The 25,424-nt window shown below is 37.1% G+C and overlaps 2 protein-coding genes across 7 annotated transcripts in view; both read right to left on the bottom strand.

Moving 5' to 3' along the window:
- Positions 1-9,496, bottom strand: part of LOC137632790 (palmitoyltransferase ZDHHC3) — a 194,919-nt gene extending 185,423 nt beyond the window's left edge. The window contains exon 1 of one of the 2 annotated variants that reach the window (XM_068364878.1): positions 8,873-9,496. In XM_068364878.1, the coding sequence (XP_068220979.1) occupies positions 8,873-8,975 (103 nt within the window). In that variant the 5' untranslated portion in view covers positions 8,976-9,496. The remainder of the gene's footprint in view (positions 1-8,872) is intronic. The other variant, XM_068364877.1, reaches the window with a different exon arrangement.
- Positions 9,497-14,357: 4,861 nt separating this feature from the next.
- LOC137633204 (adhesion G protein-coupled receptor L4-like) overlaps positions 14,358-25,424 on the bottom strand; it is an 83,627-nt gene continuing 72,560 nt past the window's right edge. For 4 of the 5 annotated variants that reach the window (XM_068365369.1, XM_068365365.1, XM_068365368.1 and 1 more), the window contains 2 exons: positions 24,616-24,741; positions 14,358-14,419 (listed from right to left, as the gene is read on the bottom strand). In XM_068365369.1, the coding sequence (XP_068221470.1) occupies positions 24,620-24,741 (122 nt within the window). In that variant the 3' untranslated portion in view covers positions 14,358-14,419; positions 24,616-24,619. Of the gene's footprint in view, positions 14,423-24,615; positions 24,742-25,424 lie in introns of all 5 variants that reach the window. The other variant, XM_068365366.1, reaches the window with a different exon arrangement.

Consider the following 25,424-nt stretch of genomic DNA (forward strand, 5'->3'; position numbering starts at 1 on the left):
AAAACCACTATTATTTTTCAGATTGTAAAAGGGTACAGAACCTAACAAACACACCTAACCTAACCATGTAGTTCCCAGGTCACAGACGCTAGCACTTCCCAGGTCCCAAACCATGATTATTTAACACTTATGGTTTTGTAAAAGTGTAGAGAACCTAACAAACCCACCTAACCTAACCTAGTAGTTCCCAGGTCACAGTCCCTAGATGGGGGGCTCCCCCCAGACCCTCCCTTCCCAGGTCACAGATTAAGCCCCTTGACCCCCTTCCCAGGTTACAAAAAATATTAAATCACAATATGAAAAATAATGGTAAATAACAATTAATTGCTTACATTATGATTGAGACGTGGAAAGTTGAGGATCATCGGGATCATCTGCCACCTGGTGTTGTTGTGGAGGGTAGAGGTGACTGGCAGTGATAAAGAATTGCTGCATTAATGAGGCCTTTGGGTACTGGCGAGGCAAAAAAAACTGGCAAAATACTGAAGGAAATACTCCGATTTATTACCAGGTCTTTCAATCCCCTCCTTCACTTCCCTCCACAAACGTTCGATATTCTGAGTATGGATGCCTGGGTCTGAGGGGTCAACGAAGTGTTCAGAGTGATTAATAGTCCTGTGCTCATAGCCTAGCTCTCCTAACGAACTATATGCACCCCACTTGTCACTTATAATGATGCTACTTACCTTAATATATTTTTGTATTAGGGGAATTAGGGTAGCAGCATCCCTTTTCCAAGGTAAAGGCTCAAGTAAGGGAATTAAAAAAAACTTTTTGGGCTCAACCCATGTCGTCCTGATGGAAGGTTCCTTCAGTAGCTTCCTTTGGATATATATGACTACCATAAATATTCCCAGAGAATTAAAGGTTTTCACAGAATTCTAACTTCTGGCGTGAGTACCCTAAAGGTTTCCCACATGGCTATCTGCACCCCACCTAGCATTTACGCTTTGAGGGGGAAAGGTGGCGAGTTAACTGAGGAGCCGTTTCAAAGTTACCCTTCCTTCGTTACTGTTACGGTACTCGCAACGTAAACAAACCGTCCGCCATACTGTGTGACGTCACGTCCATCCTCATTCCGTTTCTGGTAGCTCCCAACACAGTTTGTTTGTTCCCAGTGATCGACTTTTATCTTGTGCATCCTGCACCATGTCTCAACCTTCTGCATCGCCTTCTTCTGGAAAGTTGAGTACCAGGTTCTTGTATTGTTTAAATAAGCTCTGGCCGTAAAGTAACGATTTTTTACGCTAAAATCTTGTGTATTGTGGCGGAGCTGTGCCTTGCCCGGAGGCGCCATTTTATGACGCCGCTGTTCGCCTCGCATGTTATTTAGTTAGCCAGAACAGCCTTCCCGGCCTTATAACTAATTAAATATCTTTAGTTATTTAGTCTTCATTAATATGAATTAGTTATATTATGCCGATGGTATTCTTCGGCGCTCTTAGTGAGCCGACCCCATACTAGACTTTCAGCCTACCCTAGGCCGCAGCCTAGTGTTCATGTTTACTTCTGCATGATATAATAAGTGTTCCTAGTGTTATGTTAATGAAGATATAGGCATTTTTAAACATATACAAGATTCAGTGTTGCACATATCTTTCGCCTTCTAGGGACCATACAAGAGACCGTGCCTGGTCCATCCATGTCACATCCCCTAACCCAACGTTGGGGCCCTTGTATGCTTCCTTATCTCCCGTTACCTTCGGGTAACCTCCCTCTGGGTAGCCTTGCTATATCTTAGCCCCTAACCTGGAAATATTTTCGGGTAGGTTAGGTTAGATCGCTCTTCCCTCTTCCCTATCATAGTTTATGGAGGGACCTCGGATAGAACCTCAGAGTACCTATCGTTCATCCCAGTCCACCCTTAGGGAACGCCTTTCCCTTTAGATATCGACTGAGACTGAAGGTGGAGAGGCCCTGCCCTTCCCCCTAGACTGCTCTTGGTTGGGACACGTCCTTTCCTCCTGTGGCCTAGCGATACGTCTCCCCAGCCATCCCTAATTTAGGAGAAGCTCTCCTGGTTTAGGTTAGGCCTTGGGGAATTCTGTTTTATTATAGTTTAGGACAGTACACCAGTGCTATTCTTATTCTGAGCTAACCTACCCTAGGGTTGGAGAGCGCTTCTCTCCTGCCTGGGTAGTATAGCATCAAACAGATTCCCCCACCCCTTGGGAGCTTTGGGGTCACGACCCCTTCTGCTCCCTCAGACCCCTACCCCCACTCTATCCCTTTGTGTCGGCTTGCCTTCACACCCCTGTCCGCTGTCCTACAATTCCCCCCTCGGAGAGAATTGTAGGTTAAGCTGTGCTCTCATGCTTGGCTGGCCGCTCTGCTACACTTCCCCCTCATAGTCGAACTATTAGGTAGTGTTGGTAGCCTGCCTGCCGGCGGAAGATCACCCTCCCCCCCTCTTTGAGTGTCCTCTGATCCTCCCTTGGATTACCATAGGCATCCAGCCGTCTGCCGGCTCCCTTCCACCGGGTGATAGGCATATCCCCTCCTATCATGAGAGCACTCCTTCCGGAGGGAAGTCGGTCGGGTATCGGACATTACCCTTCCCCACTCCCTCCTTATCTTTCTCTCTTCTATCATGGTGCCGGTCCACTGCCGCCTCTGCCGACGCTAGCCGCCGGCACCCCAGGTGACTTTCCTACTTCATAGGATGTTCCTATCTGAGGATTACCTAAGGCAACAACCTGCCGGCTGCCGGAGGCCGCCGCCCCTTGCCGCCAGCATCCCGGTGACTTTCCTACTTCATAGGATGTTCCTATCTGAGGATTACCTAAGGCGACAACCTGCCGGCTGCCGGGGGCCACCGACTTCTCAGACAACCTTCCATCTTATGTACCCAGCTAGGTTCACCAACGCCGACAGCCTGCCGGCTGCCGGAGGCCACCGCCCTGTCGGCGACCTGCCGCTGTGCCGGCGGTCGCCCTTATAGGTGTTTCCTACCTCTCTGCTGCTCAGTGTGTAGCCTTAGATGGATTCACCCCGCCGGACCGGCCTCTGGCTTGCCGGCGACGCTCCTGCGGCTTCCATGGACAAGCACCCCTTCCACCGGCTGCCGGCCCCGTGCCGGCAGTCGACCTATACAGCCGTATAGCCAGACTGATCTTCTTTGCTATTTTATACCTTGAAGACAGTGACTGGGGTGTACGGTTGTACAGTACAATGTTTCCAGCATACTCTTTGCTTCTCTGTGCAGTCTCTTGCCAGGACCTACCCAAATATAAGGGGGTTTATCCTATTTTCCCCCTCTTTTCTCTAGGTTCTGAATGATTTCAGACCCTCTCCACTCTGTAGACAATTCCTTTTTAAGGAAGCCTAGTTTGGCTCCCCCATAGGGATACCATTCCCTCCCCTAGAACCTCAGGTCCTAAGGAATTGTCGGCAGAAAAGGTCACGGTAACTGGCTGGACAGGATTCACAAGTATGTGTCTTCCTACTTCTCTTCTAGCTCACCTATCCTGAGCTCACATAAAACACAAAGCTACAGATAAGTGAATCTTAATCTTAAGAGTAATGTAAGCCATAACTCTGTTTTCCATGTACTCATTTTCTCTTTCTTTTACAGGAGGAGTACCTGAAGTGTGAAAGCTCCTTTTGTGCAGTTCTCCGCCAGGACTTTTACGGGCATAGGGCGTGCCGGACCCACGCCCCCTGTACAGCAAAAAAGGGCAACCTAAAGTATTGGGATCCACAGTCCTGCTCAATCTGCAAAGGCCTCCTCGATGAGGCGTTCGACAACCCTCCGTCCGCGGAGGCCAGGGACAATGCTCGAGAGAAATTGCGCAAGTGGGTGAGCGGTTTCCAGAAGAACGCCACCGGGCCGTATCTCCCCAATGAGAAGATGAGGGCCATACTTTTCCCAAAAGCATCAGCAGATTCTGTGATTCCCCAGGATCAGATCCCCTTGGTTCAACTGACTGTTGAGCCCGACATCGAGACCACGCTTAGCAAGTGTCATCTTGACGAGGTGGAGAAGATGTCGGACGTTTCCGACAACACTGAGAGGACCCTCATGAGTGAGGATCTGGAGGAAGAAGAGGATCAGGTGGAGTACCCTGATTCGGAGGGCGAGGTCGCCCCACCACCTCCGGCAGCCCCTATAGTGGTCGAGGAGCCAGTCCCCTCCACCTACGCCGCCTCGCAGCCCCTGCTACCCGCCACCGGAGATGCCATCCGGGTATTGGTGGCATTGATGGACGAGAAGCTTAATAAGCATTCTGCGGAAATCACAAGTCGTTTGATGGGATGGAAGCAACCGAAGAAGATCTCGGTTAAGGACTTTCCCTCCTGTTCGGAGTCTAACCCCTGGAGGTACGCCGAGCATATGCCCATTACGACGGGAAAGATATTCACCAACGACAAGTTAGGGTCCATCCTTTTGGAAGAAGTGGAATTCTTCCCTAACTTTGAGGCTTACCTGGACTGTTACGTCCGACTCAGGTCCGAACCGGCCTCCAAGGAGGAGACTGAGCCCAAAGAGGTGATCGTGTTCAATCACTGAAAAGCCCAAGCCATGCTGGCAGAGTGCCTTTAGAGTCGCGGTTTTACCAACTAAACACCGGTTTCCCTTCATTCTTGGAAGTATTCAGTCAAACACGGACCTCAGTGAACGTTAAGCGGTAACTGCATTAGTCTGCTGAAATCCTTGTAAATCTTGGTTTTCAACTAAAGTAATTTGTAATTGGTTATGAAACCATTACGTCATAATGATGTCACAACTCTCAGCCAATAAACTCTAATTGGAACTGATTGTACTTGCATAAGAAAGTGAGTTAACGGGCTCATTGAAAATAAACATTACCGTAGAAGAAACGTATCTCCCGACTTAGAAAAATTAGAGGGAAAAACTTACCAATCTCATTTAATTCCACCTCGTTTAATCTCATATAAAAAACTACTGTATACTTTTATATAGCTTTTCTCATGCTTGTTCAATGCAGGTGATTATTTTTTCTAATATCAAGTGCATCATACTTCTTAAGTTTTACCTAGGATCATCCTATTTTGTGCAAATTTCCGTGGATTTATTATGTCCGAGAGAATAATGTGTAGAAAAGAAAAGGTTAGTTTTACCAATATTTATTGATTTGCCAGTAAATTTTCCCCACCCAAAACAACCAGTTCCCATTGGAAGCCCCCATTACCGTAGGATATATTAGGGTATATCTTATTAACTATTTATTTACGAAGGAAATAAAGGGCATTTTCGAAGAAAACACGACCAGGCACGGGTCATATCACTCCTCATTCCAAATTTCCAATATGGATTTTCATGGTTTTCAACACATGGTTACATTAATTAAGGGCATTTTCTCTTTGCACCTTTGTCTTGGCACAAAGAGTGATATAAGCATCTAAAAATATAACTTAAATCACCCAACACATCAGCTGAAGATGACTGAACTTGGAATGTTTACTTATTGACGCATTACACAAATCAACACCATGTTTGATCCATTATTGCCATTAGAAGTTGAGAAGTTGGCAAGTATTATATTACACAACAACGTATAATACAAAGAAAATTCTAATTTTAAGATAATGTACTGTACGTTACTTTATCCTTTCCATTGGGAAGTCAACTATATATATATAAATATTTAAGATGAATATATATATCATAAACACTTGTGATTTTACTCATTGTAAATATCAACCACAATGGCTTTAATAAGGAATTCTACCTTGGGAATATATACCCCCAGGAATTCATTTATGGTAATAGCCTCTGGCTGGACAGAGATTCCAACTCGTGCCACTCAGCTGAAACCAAGCCTGCGAGGACTCTACCAAGTGAGCTATCAAGAGAAATATAGGTTTATTACAAGTCACCATACATATTCATATCGAATTCAGGAACCTGTTCTTCGACTTGAAATCGACCCATCTCCACCACGATAGCTGAATTGTGAGTTTGCAATACATGGTTATTTAAGATGAATATATATCACTAACACTCGTGATTTTAATCAATGTAAATATCAACCACAATGGCATTTAATACCGAATTCTACCTTGGGAATATATATCCAATGAAATTCATTTATGGTAATAGTTTCTGGTTGGGTAGGATTCAAGTCTAAGAACAGATCCCTGAATTCGACAGGAACATGTACGGTGACTTGTAATAAACCTATATATCTCTTGATAGCTCAGTTTGATAGCTCAGTTGGTACAGTCTCATAGGTATGGTTTCGGCTGAATGGCACGAGTTCGAATCTCTGCCCAGCCAGAAGCTATTACTGTACCATAAATGAATTCCAGTGGATATATATTCCCAAGGTAGAATTCAGTATTAAATGCCATTGTGGTTAATATTTACAATGAGTAAAATCACGAGTGTTAGGGATATATATATATATATATATATATATATATATATATATATATATATATATATATATATATATATATACATATATATATATATATATATATATATATACATATATATATATATATATATATATATATATACATATATATATATATATATATATATATATATATACATATATATATATATATATATATATATATATATATATAAATATTCATCTTAAATAATGACTTTTTTTTAGAGAAAGTACTTAAATTTGATAACTTGCTGGCGGAGCTATTGTATAGAATTATCAATGAAAAAAAAAAAAGACCTGTTTTGCTCCTTTTGTCATCTTAGCAAATACCACACGAGCCTCATTCTACCCAGTAGTTCAGGAAAAAAAAAAACTGATAGGTGGTGCTTCTACTATAAGTTACTTGTTTGAACAAAATAAAGGGCCCCATGTTTTATATTGTAACCATGTTATTTATTTTCGATATTGCAATATACAATATAACCATACCCCTTATATCATTCATGTTAATAATAAAAGGTTAGGGTAGAGACGTGTGTTTGTGTTTGATATATATTTAATCTGATCATTGGAAAAGGAAGCCAAGTCCATGTTCGAACACATGTTAGAGCGCGAAGCTACAACTCACCACTTTGTTAAGTGTGTATTCAGTATTCACCCCTTCAAGTTTGTATAATTAATAATTAACACCAAAATACTAGCCCACGGGCTAACGCACGTAGCGAAACATATTTTGCTTGCCAGCAAATAAGAGCAATGAGATAATGTTTAATCTAGAGCAGTGGCAGCTTGTGGCTAAAATTAGTGGGGGTATTGCTCCAGAAAATTTGCAGCTTTATTTTAATATTGTATAAAGGAAGAAACGGGTATAAGAAAATCTACTCCAAAAATTGACAATTCTAAAAGAACAAAATCAAACTATATTTACTTATATAACTTAAATCGTTACTGTTCAACCTTGATCTTTTCATTTAAAAATGAAATCCTTTCTTCTTTTTTTATGTGAAAAGATCAATAATTTTCTCCTTGATCTATGCATGACATATTAGGATTTTTTCTCCATTGAAAGCACTGCAAAAGCAATTAGTCTTTCCAAATTCATAGCGCTTCTTAGAAAAGTTTTATGGCTTTCAGTGTCGAAAAGCATCATTCTGCCTCTGATGTAGTCACTGGAATTGTCTAGAGAACCAAAAAAAATGATAAATTAAGAAACAAAAAATTCAGATAGAATAGCTGGAGGTAGGATAATAATCTAAATCTTCACTGTGTCACATTCAAGAATATGGTACACAGTTTTCTAGCAAAACACACGTTGAGTAAAAAAAAAACAAAAAAAAACTTTTCCACCAACACGCCAAGATTATGCCGCACTGTGGGAGTGACAGTGCTTTCTCCCTCCCTCATCTTCGCGTGCAACTTCCTAAGTGCACATGCACATAACAGCTACAGAATACACCACAAAGCTGGAACTGTGAAGTGCACAGTTCCATACAAGGATTCTTCTATTTATTTCATAAGCTAAAGGATGACTATCGACATTAAACTTAATGATTACTGTATATATTAAACAAGTACTGCATAAAGAAATAATTACAGAAAAAAAAATCATATTGAATATTATCGATAATGTCAAGTGATAATAGGACGTGCTGCATACACGAGCCACCACTGATCAAGAGTGAAGCAAGCATACAGCAGAGCAGAAACCAATAAATCATTAGGTCAATTAAGTAAGGAAGTATTTGTAGTACGACGAACACTGCTACGAACAACTCCGTAGAAAATGGGATGGAAAACCCAGTTTTCTATGCATCTGGAGTCCTGGCAAACAAAAGCTCCAGTTTTATGACAATGTTTCACTACTGCTACTCTGTGTTGATTACAGTATATAACCGATTGTTTTTTTTATTAGGATGACTGGCAGAAACAAAAAAGTTTAAAAGTTAATTTAAATATCAACACAATTAGATAAGTACACTATATTCTAAGATGTTTCAACCGTAATTGATGACTATACCTAGCGCAAAGCCATAGCTTTTCAGTTATGGTAGTCGACCCACCATAACTCCAAAACTGTGGATTTCCGCCAGGAATCATTACCAAAAACGTTCAAAACAAAACAAAATATATATAAAAAATAGTCCAATTTTCTACAATCCATAATTGTACCATTCTATAATTTTAATGGGAACCTTCAGTTAAGGGGCAAGTAAGTAAGGAAGGATACGGCTCCTAGGTTGGGTTAGGAGGGGAACCTCAGGTTAGGGAGTAAGTAGATAAGACTCTTAAAATAGGTTAGGTTATTGTTTTGTTTGTTTCCCTTCTGAAATGTGGTTTTCTGAAATATGGTTTTCATGTATTAACTTTTGAAATTTTACACCCGGTCTGTTTTAACTAATTATAAATGCTCCATATAATATATATCATATACTGCACACATATAATATATACATGCATACACACACACACACTTATATAAACTTGGTAAATGTAAGTATAATACTCACCATCAAAAGAAACATTGTTCAAGGCATTGTGATCCTCTTGCCGTCTCTCCAGTTTTTGATAATGCAAATAAATTTTCTTGAGAATTCCACTGCACTGCTTCATTAATCACATTATTCACTTTTTCTTACACCACATATGCCTCTATAAGAGATTAGCTTTTGATACCACAACAAAAAATAAAAAAAAAAATCTCTTAAAGACACTTTGCTCATATAATCAACATTCCAGAGTAGGCCTAATCAGATCGCAGAGTCTGGAACAAATACATGTATAATAGCCTACTTCGCTTCTCCATGAAATAAACTTTGCCACTAACTGGTTTTCAAAATATTCTTTTGATATCACTAGATGTAGATGAGGATACTAGATATAGGCCTAAAACGGATTAGTCGCCAAGATGCCTGGGTCATATGATACATTCCTTAAGATGAGTTCTTTATTGAAGGATTTTCTTAGGTTTCAAGGCATGATTACATTAAATAAAGCTTTTTACTCTTTACAATTACGCCATGACACAAGGAATAATAATAAGTTGCTCACGAAATAAAACTTACGTCACCAAACACGTCCAATTAATATCACTTAAAATTGGTACGTTTACTAAAAACACACACCGAGAGTCGACTGCCATCTATCGGCGACTCGCTAACTTCCAGTTTGTTATTTGTAGTAGTGTTGCCAGATATGGAGATTTATTCCTAGATTTGGGGATTTTGGGTGTCTGATGGGGATATTCTGTAGAAATTTCTATGAAGAAACAAAGACGAGTAAACCTTTATATTGTTGCAATTAGTTTGCTTACGCTTATATGAAGTATATCAAGTAATTCCTATTTTAGTAAAGCCTGCATGATCAAGACAAGAGAATATGTTTTGTGGAAATGGGGATTTCTAGGTTGTTTTGGGGATTTTTATACTAACCCATCTGGCAACACTAAAATTTTGAAGTAGTCAAGTATTATATTACAGAACTACGTAGAATATCAGGAAAATTTTTTACTTTAAGAAATGTATATTTCTTTATCCTTTCCATGTGAAAGTCAACTATACATCCAGACAGATATGTATGCGGGGGTTGATAGTAAAGCAATACGTATGCGGGGATTAATAGTAATACCGTGCGAGTAACATCGAATATACTACCTGTTACTAACCTCAGCTAATGAATTAAACGTTTTTGCTTATATTTTTCAGTTCTTTTTTATAATTGTCCATTTTTACATAATTAAACAACATCTAGACCTTAAAATTTATGAGACTAACTTGATCTTAATTACTTGAGCTCCCTTTCATGATATGCAATTGACTTAAATTAATTTCTTTGGTTGTCGAAAGGTAAACAAACATGGCTGTCTAGTCCAATGCTGGACAATTTAAATATAATCTGTTATACATTAATCGTTAAACAAACCAGATTTTCATTCATTCTGACCGTTACTAGTGGAATAAGCATATCAAAGACGAAAACAAGTGTGACTCGGAACTGTAAGAAAGCAAATACAGTATTAACATAATCTAACTATTGTAATAGAAAATTTTAGGCATTTCCGAGATTTGTAAATTGCTCATGGAAGACAAGAGACGTTTTATCGAAAGGATAAAAAATAAATACATGTTGTTTAGCACTTTTCTTGGATTTGAATTATTTCTGTGCTTCTTTTGAATAACTACCTACACTAAAAAAAAAAAACAATACATTTTTAAGCAAATACTGTAATTAGAAATAACGAGGCATACCCTGTGAAACTATAAACACTTGGGAATGTAGCGTATGCCAGAGTCAATACTGTGGCGTATGCGACCAAAATCTTGTAGATCAGTGTATTTTTGTTCGTTCGTTCGTTTTAGATTGCCTTACCATAAGTAAGGCATGGGCTCTTACGTTGGCACCCGTAAAACAGGTTCAGGAAAACAGCCTTTAAAGTTAATTATTATGATTACAATTTTGTAGACGCGCTGCAATAGCCAGTCAACAATGATTTCCCTGTATGAGAAACTATCATTCAAATTCAATTATGATTTTAGTTATTTGCACATTTTAACTGAATAATTAAACTATTATTGAATGTACTGCAAGTAAATTACCACAATCTTTCAGCATTATAATATACACAAGGGACATTTTCTTACTCAGATTTGTACTAAATTCAGATCCACATGGATTAGTGTAGCTGCCCTTAACAGTTGGATATGCATTTTAATTCTTGTGTATAAATATACAAATTCACACAGAAACGTTCCTTGATGGGACAAAGTTTATGGGGAAATTTTCAAAAATAAATTTCCATCAGTGGCCTGACAACACTAAAAAAAAAAAAAAATCATCATCATCTCAAGTTGGAGTTAACTACTGCACTGTAGTTGTTCAGTGGCTAAACTCTCATATATCATGGACATGGGGGAATGAATCAGGATTAGCCTGTTTAATGAAATATAAAATTTGTTGCCTGATCCCTTTGAGGGTAATGGTACCACCATGTTCTCTAATGAATAAGGGCCCTGGGGACTCATACCACTGAACAACTACAGTGCAGTAGTTAACTCCAACTTGAGATGATGATGATGATTTTTTTTTCTAGACCACTGATGTTAATTTATTTTTGATAAGAGACGACTCTTTAACTATGGTAAGCAGCTCCACTTGGAGAAGGACACTCCAAAATGGAACCATTGGTCTCTAGTCTCGTGAAGTTCCATACCTTCTGTAACATGGTCTTCCAGAGTCTTGGGTAAGAGTTCTCTTGCTTGAGGGTACACTCAGGCACACTATTCTATCGGCTTCATTATTTCCTTTCCTCTGAGCTTTTGTCCCTGTTCAAGCCCTTGGGTTTATAGCATTTTTGTTTTTCAACTTGGGTTGTAGCTTAGCTAATAATAATAATAATAATAATAATAATAATAATAATAATAATAATAATAATAATAATAATAATAATAATAATAATAATAATAAGACATTTTGGTTTCATCTGACGGGTGGAACTTTAGAAAGTTCAAATTTGCTGCAAACGCTTTTGCTGAACAGCGGGACATAAGAATCTCTTCATAGTTTACATATAACAGAGCTATTTTAACTTTGTTACTGGTCTTGAAATATCTTATGTTTTCTATTAATTACTTCTCGTATGTAGCATATTTTATTTTATTTCCTTACCTCACTGGGCTACTATACCTGTTGGAGCCTTGGGTTTTGTAACATCCTGCTCTTCCAACTAAGGTTATGGGTTAGTTAATAATAATAATAATAATAATAATAATAATAATAATAATAATAATAATAATAATCATCATCATCATCATCTTCATTTATTTATTTCCTTATTTCCTTTCCTCACTGGGCTATTTTTCCCTGTTGGAGCCCCTGGGCTTATAGCATCTTGCTTTTCCAACTAGGGTTGTAGCTTGGATGGTAATAATAATAATAATAATAATAATGATAATAATAATAATTTGCTTAATTTTTCTTAATTGGTGACTGTCTCAAAACTTTCTTGTTTAATTCACAATTGAAACAACAAAATGAAATGGCGAAACTCTTCCTTTATTGACAAACATCATATTTACAGTAATACAGAATGACGAATAAATAGGAGCTGTCAGAGCTGAGATATACTAACGTATCCACAATAATTTCTGCATCAGAAGAGTGAAAGATCTATAATTCGGATTTAGGAACATCTACGAAAAATTTCGTTGATCCTACAGTTAAAAAGCATAAGGAATTCTCACTGCCTTAATGCCCGGTCTTTCACAATCCAGTCTGTTCACTGTACAGTCATAGATTCATTCTATAATATATATATATATATATATATATATATATATATATATATATATATATATATATATATATAACTAATATTTTCAACAGCCATTTCACCAATTTCATATCTGACTTCACTATGTTTTAATAATCAATAACCTTTACTTTCTCGTAGAAATTTTCAATATAATTCTTCTCTTGCACTCCAACGGTCTATTTCACAATTCACCATTGACAAAAATAAGGATACAGCCAACAAAACAATCAGTTTCCAGTTATCAATAATCAATTCAGCCTATTCAAAACTATTTCCTATTCACCAATATCAGTTACATTCAACAACATATAAATCAGTTTACAGTTAGGCCTATCAATAATATCAGTTCAGCCTATTCAAAACTATAGCTACTCACCAATATCAGCACTCATTTCAGCCTTTTCTGAACTTAGTTTTCCATTATTAACAATCGATTAAGGCTTTCCAAAGCCCACTTTCACATTATCAACAATCGCGTTCCCATTTTCGTCAATCTATTGGCAACACAGTCATCACTGACTAATAACTTTCATATGCTTGTTCCTCTCAGATTATCTTTTTTTTTTTTTTTTAGCGCAAGGGCGTCACAACAAACGTGGTCATCACGGGGCATCTTCTTATGCTATATGTCTTCATGTCACCAACACATGTCAACAGAGATATTGCAGAATAGCATATAAGCAGCTTCTGTGTCTTCGTATCCACCGACCCCTAAACTTAGGGGTCGGTTGCCAGATGCGCCTTCTCAAATGCTTCCTATCAAAAGGCGTCCTCTCTCACCAAACAACGTCTACGTGTGAATGTCTCATGTGTTGAGACATGGCAGGTATATGTAGCAGATACGAACATAAAGCAGCTAATTATCTCATCAGAATATTAAAATGGCGTTGAATGTGATAACCGTAGACTTAACAAGGCGAAAGGGAGATGTTATCCACCAAGATTTATATAATACATTCCATAGACCATGTTATCCATTTTCAAAGGACAGAGAAAAGAAACATGGAATTGAAAAGTAACTTTGGAGGAGACTTGGTACCTCTGAATGAAATCACGTAGTCACGTACTGCTTTGCAATATGGAAGACTTCTTGAAAACATTGCTTTTTCGTAGACTTTATGTGATTTCTTGTTTTCTCCAACTGTCATGAAGTTTTAGACGTGGTTTCCGAAGGTAAATTGATATGTCAACGAACAATGACAATTCTTAGCTTAGAGAAAAGAATGGGTCAAGATCTGTGCAGCCAAGCCAATCCTCGCTATCAAGCCAAAACAACCTCGGACTAGACTCAGTCATGGAGATTATCTTTTGTCACCGTTAATACACAAACACTTTATTTAAAGGGAAACATTTTTTATGCAAATAGTTTGTGGTGTCTTAAGTCATTTTGTCACAATAAATGTTTGTCATATAACAATATATAATCGTATCCTTAGCATTAAAAAAGAACCATTTTAAATAAATATTTTTCGAAGTGGAATCAAACATCATGAGACTAATTCCGTAATGGCACATTTCAAGTGAAGTCGGATGGCAATAACCATCGAAGTCTTATAGGATATAAATCCTTCACTTTTCGAACATTTGACATTAACCAAATGAAAAAAAAAAAAATCCAGAAAGCGCCTTTTTAACAAGAGCGATCTATCTTGCATAGTCTCAACCAGAAGCGTCGTATTTCTAACTTTTTCTTTTTTTTTTCCACTGGCGATGTTCTCTTTCACTTGGTTTCTTATTGGCCCTGAACCTGCTGAAGAAAATGTAGATTAGAAAAAATTAATACAAAATAACAATAATAACAATCACAACAACAAGAAAACTATTTACGGATGATATCAAACTGTACTTGATATGCAAATATAATAATAATAAAAACATTTGCACTCTTCGATTTTTTTCTTAAAATCTTTTCAATTGCAGTGAAGTATCACATAAAATTCAAGAATAACAAAAATAACAGCGCTAACAAACGACTCCAACAACCCAAATTTTCCATGTCCTCCAAATGGTCATTTACTTATACAGTATATGGGTGTATATATCATTCTATATAATATATATATATATATATATATATATATATATATATATATATATATATATATATATGGGAAAAGATAGAAAAATAAATTATATATATATATATATATATATATATATATATATATATATATATATATATATATATATATATATATATATGAGATTTACATAAGCATATCATAATATGGTATCCATCTCATTTAATTATTACAGTCATTATGAACGCCTTCAACATGTTCATAAGACATGGTTTCGACATTCAAATAACAGTTTTATGCGCACATTTCCTTGGCTTTTGCGAAACAATTTTATCATGGATGCTGTATACAAAGCTAAAACCTGTGTTAGCACGGAACCTTATCATTCGAGTTTACGACTCGTGTTTGACTATCAATCTTAGTGTTTAATTTGACTGTGGTCCGGCAAAATAATACCTGATGGTTTCTTGGGAACTTTTAGTTTTCTTTCCCTGCCTGCTGGATCTTTATATCAATGATCAAATTTCTATGAAACTTCATAAGCTTTGAATGTAACAATTTTGAAGAGTTTTTCCTTCCTGATTGATCTTTATTTCAATGATCAAATCTCTATGAAACTTCGTCAGCTTTAAATGTAACAATTTTGAAGAGTTTTTCCTGCCTACTGGATCTTTATATCAATGATCAAATTTCCATGAAACTTCGACAGGTTTAAATGCAATAATTTTGGAGAGTTTTTCCTGCATGCTGGATCTTTATATCAATGACCAAATTTCTCTGAAACTTCATCTTTCAATTAAATAATTTTGAAGTTTTTCCTCTCTGCTGGATCTTGATATTAATGATCAAATTTCTATGAAACTTCGTCAGGTTTAAATGCAATAATTTTGGAGAGTTTTTCCTGCATGCTGGATCTTTATTTCAATGATCAAATTTCTATGAAACAGCCAGCTTTCAATGCAATAATTTTGAAGTTTTTCCTGCCTGCTGTATCTTAATATCAGTGATCAAATATCCATGAAAATTCGTCAGCTTTAAATGTAACAACTTTGAAGAGTTTTTCCAGTCTGCTGGATCTTTATATCAATGATCAAATTTCTATGAAACTTCATAAGCTTTAAATGAAATAATTTTAAAGAGTTTTTCCTGCCTGCTGAATCTTTATATCAATGATCAAATTTCTATGAAACTTCATAAGCTTTAAATGAAATAATTTTAAAGAGTTTTTCCTGCCTGCTGAATCTTTATATCAATGATCAAATTTCTATGAAACTTCATAAGCTTTAAATGAAATAATTTTAAAGAGTTTTTCCTGCCTGCTGGATCTTTATATCAATGATCAAATTTCTATAAAACTTCATAAGCTTTAAATGAAATAATTTTGAAGAGTTTTTCCTACCTGCTGTATCTTTATATCAGTGATAAAATTTCTCTGAAACTTCATCAGTTTTCAATGCAATAATTTTGAAGAGTTTTTCCTACCTGCTGTATCTTTATATCAGTGATAAAATTTCTCTGAAACTTCATCAGTTTTCAATGCAATAATTTTGAAGAGTTTTTCCTACCTGCTGTATCTTTATATCAGTGATCAAATTTCTCTGAAACTTCGTCAGCTTTCAATGCAATTATTTTGAAGTTTTCCTGACTGCTTGATCTTTATATCAATGATCAAATTTCTATGAAACCTCACCAGCTTTAAATTCATTGTTTGAAGAGTTTTTCCTGCCTCCTGGATCTTTATATCAATGATCAAATTTCTATGAAACCTCACCAGCTTTAAATTCATTGTTTGAAGAGTTTTTCCTGCCTGCTGGATCTTTATATCAATGATCAAATTTCTATGAAACTTCATAAGCTTTAAATGAAATAATTTTAAAGAGTTTTTCCTGCCTGCTGAATCTTTATATCAATGATCAAATTTCTATGAAACTTCATAAGCTTTAAATGAAATAATTTTAAAGAGTTTTTCCTGCCTGCTGAATCTTTATATCAATGATCAAATTTCTATGAAACTTCATAAGCTTTAAATGAAATAATTTTAAAGAGTTTTTCCTGCCTGCTGAATCTTTATATCAATGATCAAATTTCTATGAAACTTCATAAGCTTTAAATGAAATAATTTTAAAGAGTTTTTCCTGCCTGCTGAATCTTTATATCAATGATCAAATTTCTATGAAACTTCATAAGCTTTAAATGAAATAATTTTAAAGAGTTTTTCCTGCCTGCTGGATCTTTATATCAATGATCAAATTTCTATAAAACTTCATAAGCTTTAAATGAAATAATTTTGAAGAGTTTTTCCTACCTGCTGTATCTTTATATCAGTGATAAAATTTCTCTGAAACTTCATCAGTTTTCAATGCAATAATTTTGAAGAGTTTTTCCTACCTGCTGTATCTTTATATCAGTGATAAAATTTCTCTGAAACTTCATCAGTTTTCAATGCAATAATTTTGAAGAGTTTTTCCTACCTGCTGTATCTTTATATCAGTGATCAAATTTCTCTGAAACTTCGTCAGCTTTCAATGCAATTATTTTGAAGTTTTCCTGACTGCTTGATCTTTATATCAATGATCAAATTTCTATGAAACCTCACCAGCTTTAAATTCATTGTTTGAAGAGTTTTTCCTGCCTCCTGGATCTTTATATCAATGATCAAATTTCTATGAAACCTCACCAGCTTTAAATTCATTGTTTGAAGAGTTTTTCCTGCCTGCTGGATCTTTATATCAATGATCAAATTTCTATGAAACCTCACCAGCTTTAAATTCATTGTTTGAAGAGTTTTTCCTGCCTGCTGGATCTTTATATCAATGATCAAATTTCTATGAAACCTCACCAGCTTTAAATTCATTGTTTGAAGAGTTTTTCCTGCCTCCTGGATCTTTATATCAATGATCAAATTTCTATGAAACCTCACCAGCTTTAAATTCATTGTTTGAAGAGTTTTTCCTGCCTGCTGGATCTTTATATCAATGATCAAATTTCTATGAAACCTCACCAGCTTTAAATTCATTGTTTGAAGAGTTTTTCCTGCCTCCTGGATCTTTATATCAATGATCAAATTTCTATGAAACCTCACCAGCTTTAAATTCATTGTTTGAAGAGTTTTTCCTGCCTCCTGGATCTTTATATCAATGATCAAATTTCTATGAAACCTCACCAGCTTTAAATTCATTGTTTGAAGAGTTTTTCCTGCCTCCTGGATCTTTATATCAATGATCAAATTTCTATGAAACCTCACCAGCTTTAAATTCATTGTTTGAAGAGTTTTTCCTGCCTCCTGGATCTTTATATCAATGATCAAATTTCTATGAAACCTCACCAGCTTTAAATTCATTGTTTGAAGAGTTTTTCCTGCCTCCTGGATCTTTATATCAATGATCAAATTTCTATGAAACCTCACCAGCTTTAAATTCATTGTTTGAAGAGTTTTTCCTGCCTGCTGGATCTTTATATCAATGATCAAATTTCTATGAAACCTCACCAGCTTTAAATTCATTGTTTGAAGAGTTTTTCCTGCCTCCTGGATCTTTATATCAATGATCAAATTTCTATGAAACCTCACCAGCTTTAAATTCATTGTTTGAATTGTTTTTCCTGCCTCCTGGATCTTTATATCAATGATCAAATTTCTATGAAACCTCACCAGCTTTAAATTCATTGTTTGAAGAGTTTTTCCTGCCTGCTGGATCTTTATATCAATGATCAAATTTCTATGAAACCTCACCAGCATTAAATTCATTGTTTGAAGAGTTTTTCCTGCCTCCTGGATCTTTATATCAATGATCAAATTTCTATGAAACCTCACCAGCTTTAAATTCATTGTTTGAAGAGTTTTTCCTGCCTGCTGGATCTTTATATCAATTATCAAATTTCTCTGAAACTTCGTCAGCTTTCAATGCAATTATTTTGAAGTTTTTCCTACCTCATGGATCTTTATATTAATGATCAAATTTCTATGAAACTTCGTCAGCTTTCAATGTAACAATTTTGAAGAGTTTTCCTTCCTGCTTGATCTTTATTTCAATGATCAAATTTCTATGAAACCTCACCAGATTTAAATGCATCGAATTGAAGAGTTTTTCCTTCCTGCTTGATCTTTATTTCAATTATCAAAATTCTATAAAACATCACCAGCTTTAAATGCATTGATTTGAAGAGTTTTTTCTGCCTGCTGGATCTTTATATTAATGATCCGATTTCTCTGAAACTTCGTCAGCTTTCAATGCTATAATTTTGAAGTTTTTCCTGCCTGCTGGATCTTTTTATCAATGATCAAATTTCTATGAAAGTTCGCTAGTTTTAAATGCATTGATTTGAAGAGTTTTTTCCTGCTTGCTGGATATTTTTATCGATGATCAAATTTCTATGAAACTTCATAAGCTTTAAATAAAATAATTTTGAAGAGTTTTTCCTGCCTGCTGGATATTTTTATCAATGATCAAATTTCTATGAAACTTCATAAGCTTTAAATAAAATAATTTTGAAGAGTTTTTCCTGCCTGATGGATCTTTTTATCAATGATCAAATTTCTATGAAAATTCGCTAGTTTTAAATGCATTGATTTGAAGAGTTTTTTCCTGCCTACTGGATATTTTTATCAATGATCAAATTTCTATGAAACTTCATAAGCTTTAAATGAAATAATTTTAAAGACTTTTTCCTACTTGCTGAATATTTACATCAATGATAAAATTTCTATGAAACTTTGTCAGGTTTAAATGCAATAATTCTAAAGAGTTTTTTCTACCTGTCGGATATTTATATCAATGATCAAATTTATATGAAACTTCATCAACTTTAAATGTAATCATTTTAAAGTTTTTCCTGCCTGCTGGATCATTATATCAATGATCAAATTTCTATGAAACCTTGCCAGATTTAAATTTAATACTATGAAGAGTTTTAGCATTCAGTTTGTTTGAGTGTAATAATCCTCCCCTGTCGATGAAAGGAAACATTTGATTTGTACCCAATATCCTTACCGGATGTTTAATGCTAATAAAAATGAGGAGGAAATGTTCTGAAAGATATTTTGAATGTTAATTAGTGGCAAAAGTTATTCGGGAGAGATCAAATACGCCAAGAAGGTTACAGTAACCTGTTGGAAAAGCCCCTGTCTTCCGATCTGCTAGACTTGGGTTCGAGACCCGCTCAAGTTCGAGATTTTCCTATAATGTCTGCAATCAAACCATCCTTGTGAGTTAAGGATGAGGAATTTTTGGGGAGCATATCAATCTACCTGCTGAGTCAATGCTTGGCCCCTCCCTGGTCCTAGCTTGGATGGAAAGGGGGGCTCGGGCGCTGATCATATGAATATAGAGTCAGTCGCTAAGCCATTTCCTTCCTGCTAAGGCATTGTCATTGTTCCTTGCCTCTGCCATTCATGAGCGACCTTAAAGAGTTATCTGGAGGTAGTTGAGTAAAGCATTGTCACTGTCCCTTGCCTCTGCCATTCATGAGCGACCTTAAAGAGTTGCCTGGAGATAGTTGAGTAAAGAATCGTCACTGTCCCTTGCCTCTGCCATTCATGAGCGACCTTAAAGAGTTGCCTGGAAATAGTTGAGTAAAGCATTGTCACTGACCCTTGCCTCTGCCATTCATGAGCGACCTTAAAGAGTTATCTGGAGGTAGTTGAGTGAAGCATTGTCACTGTCCCTTGCCTCTGCCATTCATGAGCGACCTTAAAGAGTTGCCTGGAGGTAGTTGAGTGAAGCATTGTCACTGTCCCTTGCCTCTGCCATTCATGAGCGACCTTAAAGAGTTGCCTGGAGGTAGTTGAGTGAAGCATTGTCACTGTCCCTTGCCTCTGCCATTCATGAGCGACCTTAAAGAGTTGCCTGGAGGTAGTTGAGTGAAGCATTGTCACTGTCCCTTGCCTCTGCCATTCATGAGCGACCTTAAAGAGTTGCCTGGAGGTAGTTGAGTGAAGCATTGTCACTGTTCCTTGCCTCTGCCATTCATGAGCGACCTTAAAGAGTTGTCTGGAGATAGTTGAGTAAAGAATCGTCACTGTCCCTTGCCTCTGCCATTCATGAGCGACCTTAAAGAGTTGCCTGGAAATAGTTGAGTAAAGCATTGTCACTGACCCTTGCCTCTGCCATTCATGAGCGACCTTAAAGAGTTGCCTGGAGGTAGTTGAGTGAAGCATTGTCACTGTCCCTTGCCTCTGCCATTCATGAGCGACCTTAAAGAGTTGTCTGGAGATAGTTGAGTAAAGAATCGTCACTGTCCCTTGCCTCTGCCATTCATGAGCGACCTTAAAGAGTTGCCTGGAAATAGTTGAGTAAAGAATCGTCACTGTCCCTTGCCTCTGCCATTCATGAGCGACCTTAAAGAGTTATCTGGAGGTAGTTGAGTGAAGCATTGTCACTGTCCCTTGCCTCTGCCATTCATGAGCGACCTTAAAGAGTTATCTGGAGGTAGTTGAGTGAAGCATTGTCACTGTCCCTTGCCTCTGCCATTCATGAGCGACCTTAAAGAGTTATCTGGAGGTAGTTGAGTGAAGCATTGTCACTGTCCCTTGCCTCTGCCATTCATGAGCGACCTTAAAGAGTTGCCTGGAAATAGTTGAGTGAAGCATTGTCACTGTCCCTTGCCTCTGCCATTCATGAGCGACCTTAAAGAGTTGCCTGGAGGTAGTTGAGTGAAGCATTGTCACTGTCCCTTGCCTCTGCCATTCATGAGCGACCTTAAAGAGTTGTCTGGAGATAGTTGAGTAAAGAATCGTCACTGTCCCTTGCCTCTGCCATTCATGAGCGACCTTAAAGAGTTGCCTGGAAATAGTTGAGTAAAGCATTGTCACTGACCCTTGCCTCTGCCATTCATGAGCGACCTTAAAGAGTTATCTGGAGGTAGTTGAGTGAAGCATTGTCACTGTCCCTTGCCTCTGCCATTCATGAGCGACCTTAAAGAGTTGCCTGGAGGTAGTTGAGTGAAGCATTGTCACTGTCCCTTGCCTCTGCCATTCATGAGCGACCTTAAAGAGTTGCCTGGAGGTAGTTGAGTGAAGCATTGTCACTGTCCCTTGCCTCTGCCATTCATGAGCGACCTTAAAGAGTTGCCTGGAGGTAGTTGAGTGAAGCATTGTCACTGTCCCTTGCCTCTGCCATTCATGAGCGACCTTAAAGAGTTGCCTGGAGGTAGTTGAGTGAAGCATTGTCACTGTCCCTTGCCTCTGCCATTCATGAGCGACCTTAAAGAGTTGCCTGGAGGTAGTTGAGTGAAGCATTGTCACTGTCCCTTGCCTCTGCCATTCATGAGCGACCTTAAAGAGTTGCCTGGAGGTAGTTGAGTGAAGCATTGTCACTGTCCCTTGCCTCTGCCATTCATGAGCGACCTTAAAGAGTTGCCTGGAGGTAGTTGAGTGAAGCATTGTCACTGTCCCTTGCCTCTGCCATTCATGAGCGACCTTAAAGAGTTGCCTGGAGGTAGTTGAGTGAAGCATTGTCACTGTCCCTTGCCTCTGCCATTCATGAGCGACCTTAAAGAGTTGCCTGGAGGTAGTTGAGTGAAGCATTGTCACTGTCCCTTGCCTCTGCCATTCATGAGCGACCTTAAAGAGTTGCCTGGAGGTAGTTGAGTGAAGCATTGTCACTGTCCCTTGCCTCTGCCATTCATGAGCGACCTTAAAGAGTTGCCTGGAGGTAGTTGAGTGAAGCATTGTCACTGTCCCTTGCCTCTGCCATTCATGAGCGACCTTAAAGAGTTGCCTGGAGGTAGTTGAGTGAAGCATTGTCACTGTCCCTTGCCTCTGCCATTCATGAGCGACCTTAAAGAGTTGCCTGGAGGTAGTTGAGTGAAGCATTGTCACTGTCCCTTGCCTCTGCCATTCATGAGCGACCTTAAAGAGTTGCCTGGAAGTAGTTGAGTAAAGCATTGTCACTGACCCTTGCCTCTGCCATTCATGAGCGACCTTAAAGAGTTGCCTGGAAGTAGTTGAGTAAAGCATTGTCACTGACCCTTGCCTCTGCCATTCATGAGCGACCTTAAAGAGTTGCCTGGAAATAGTTGAGTAAAGCATTGTCACTGTCCCTTGCCTCTGCCATTCATGAGCGACCTTAAAGAGTTGCCTGGAAATAGTTGAGTAAAGCATTGTCACTGTCCCTTGCCTCTGCCATTCATGAGCGACCTTAAAGAGTTGTCTGGAAATAGTTGAGTAAAGCATTGTCACTGTCCTTTGCCTCTGCCATTCATGAGCGACCTTAAAGAGTTGTCTGGAAATAGTTGAGTAAAGCATTGTCACTGTCCTTTGCCTCTGCCATTCATGAGCGACCTTAAAGAGTTGTCTGGAAATAGTTGAGTACAGCATTGTCACTGTTCCTTGATTATGCCATTCATGAGCGACCTTAAAGAGTTGTCTGGAAATAGTTGAGTAAAGCATTGTCACTGACCCTTGCCTCTGCCATTCATGAGCGACCTTAAAGAGTTGTCTGGAGATAGTTGAGTGAGGAATTCTCACTGTCCCTTGCCTCTGCCATTCATGATTGACCTTTAAAGATTTGTCTGGATATAGTAAAGATTTTTGGAAATATTAGACAGATAATTTCCTCTACCCAATATGTTAGCCTTGTTCTAAATTTCCATCCTTCATGTCATTCTTATTCTGTTTATTTTTTGTTGAAGACTGATCGGATATTGAGCAAGAGTCCTACAACTACAGTTGCCCATGAATGACAGGGGCAAGGGACAGTGACATTGCCCTAGAGACTGACCATATATACTTATGATCAGCGCCCAAGACCCCTCTCCACTCAAGCTAGGACCAAGGAGGGCCCGGCAATGGCTGCTGATGATTCAGCAGATAGACCTATAGGCTCCCCCGAACCCTCTTCTTTAGTTCACAAGGATGGTGAGATTGCAGTGACCAAAAAAACTAACGAGTTTAAGCGGGACTTGTATCTCAGTCTGTCGTTCGCCAACCAGAGACGTTACACTTCAGCCATCTTATCTAATGTCCAGGATTTAAAGGTGAAATAATTTTTTTTTTCTTTTTCGTGACAATATGTAACAAGGATTTGTCTCAAATATATAAACTTTCCTTGCTAGTTAGCTAGATTTGAAACAATGTATGAATATCCATCGAAATGAAATTCATTAACGAATATATGGTATTCCATTGCTACATCCCATTTTATAATCTATAAACTTACCATTTGCTAAAAAAAATTCATTTTAAAATGTATAGAATTACCATTTGCTAAAAAAAATTCTAAAATTTCTAAAATTACCATCTGTTAAATAAAATCTCATTTTGAAATTTATATATTTACCTCATATACTTAATCCAGCTGTGACCATGTGCAATGATCTTCCTATTCGGGTAAGTGAATCGGTAGAACTTCAAAAGTTCAAACTTGCAGCAAATGTTTTTTATGTTGAACAGGCTGACGTAAGTCTTTTTATACTTTCTATACGAAATATCTGTTTAGATGTTGTTACTGTTTTTAAAATATCTTATTAATTGTTAATTATTTCTTATATCGTTCATTTACTTCCGTATTTACTTTTCTTACTGAGCTATTTTTCCTTATTGGAGCCCTTGGGCTTATAGCATCTTGCTTTTCCAACTAGGGTTTTAGCTTAGCTAATAATAATAATAATAATAATATTAAGAAGAAGAAGAAGAAGAAGAAGAAGAAGAAGAAGAAGAATCTGCTAAAAAAATACCATTTTCAAATCTATATAGCCTACTTACTATCTGCTAAAAAAATTGCCCCATTTAAAAATTTATATACTAACCATCCTCTCAAAAAATAAAACGCTCCCAAAAAATTATATTCCCACAGAAAAAAAAAAAAAAAAAAACTGCGGATGCCCTTACCTTTTCATTTCAAATGTTCCCAAAAAATTATATTCACATGTTCTATTAAAAAAAAAAAAAAAAAAAAAAAAAAAAAAAAACTGCGGTTTCCCTTACCTCTTCATTTCAAAACGCTCCTGACCTCTCTCATGATGTTGGGATTCATTACGATATGCAACACGAAGATGCTGACGCCTTGCATCGAGTTGAGGAAGGTGAAAATCAGCGCCAAAATGTGACTTTCTGAAAAGAATAAAAAAAAAGATGGAATCCTATTATACATACATACATATACCAAGGCACTTCCCCCAATTTTTTTTTTTGGGGGGGGGGGTAGCCGACATCAACAAAGAAACAAAAACAAAACGGGGACCTCTACTCTCTACGTTCCTCCCAGCCTAACAAGGGACTCAACCGAGTTCAGCTGGTACTGCACATTATCCACCACAGATGAAGCTTCATAATGCTGAATCCCCTACTGCTTGAATATAATAAATTTAAATTTTCTGATAGGAGTAAAATTTGGAAACAAAAAAAAAATAATAAATAGAAATGAGGTGTATAATTAAAAAAAATGGAATATTGTGAGGAAATAAAGTGAAAAAAAGCTAATCCAAATATAATAAATCATATTCCAAATATCATAAATCAACATCATTTAAAAGGAGGAAAATTGGAAAATATAGATAAGTACAAATTAAAAGGAGTATAATTGAAAAAAATGGAATATTGTAAGGAAATAAAGTGATAAAAAGCTAATCCTAATATAATAAATCCTATTCCAAATATCATAAATCAACATTATTTAAAAGGAGGAAGATTGGAAAATATAGATAAGTATAAATTAAAGAGTATAATTGAAAAAAAAGGAATATTGTGTGGAAATAAAGTGATAAAAAGCTATTCCAAATATAATAAATCATATT

This window comes from Palaemon carinicauda, chromosome 42 (genome assembly GCF_036898095.1).
Source record: "Palaemon carinicauda isolate YSFRI2023 chromosome 42, ASM3689809v2, whole genome shotgun sequence".
In the NCBI taxonomy this organism is placed as follows: domain Eukaryota; kingdom Metazoa; phylum Arthropoda; class Malacostraca; order Decapoda; family Palaemonidae; genus Palaemon; species Palaemon carinicauda.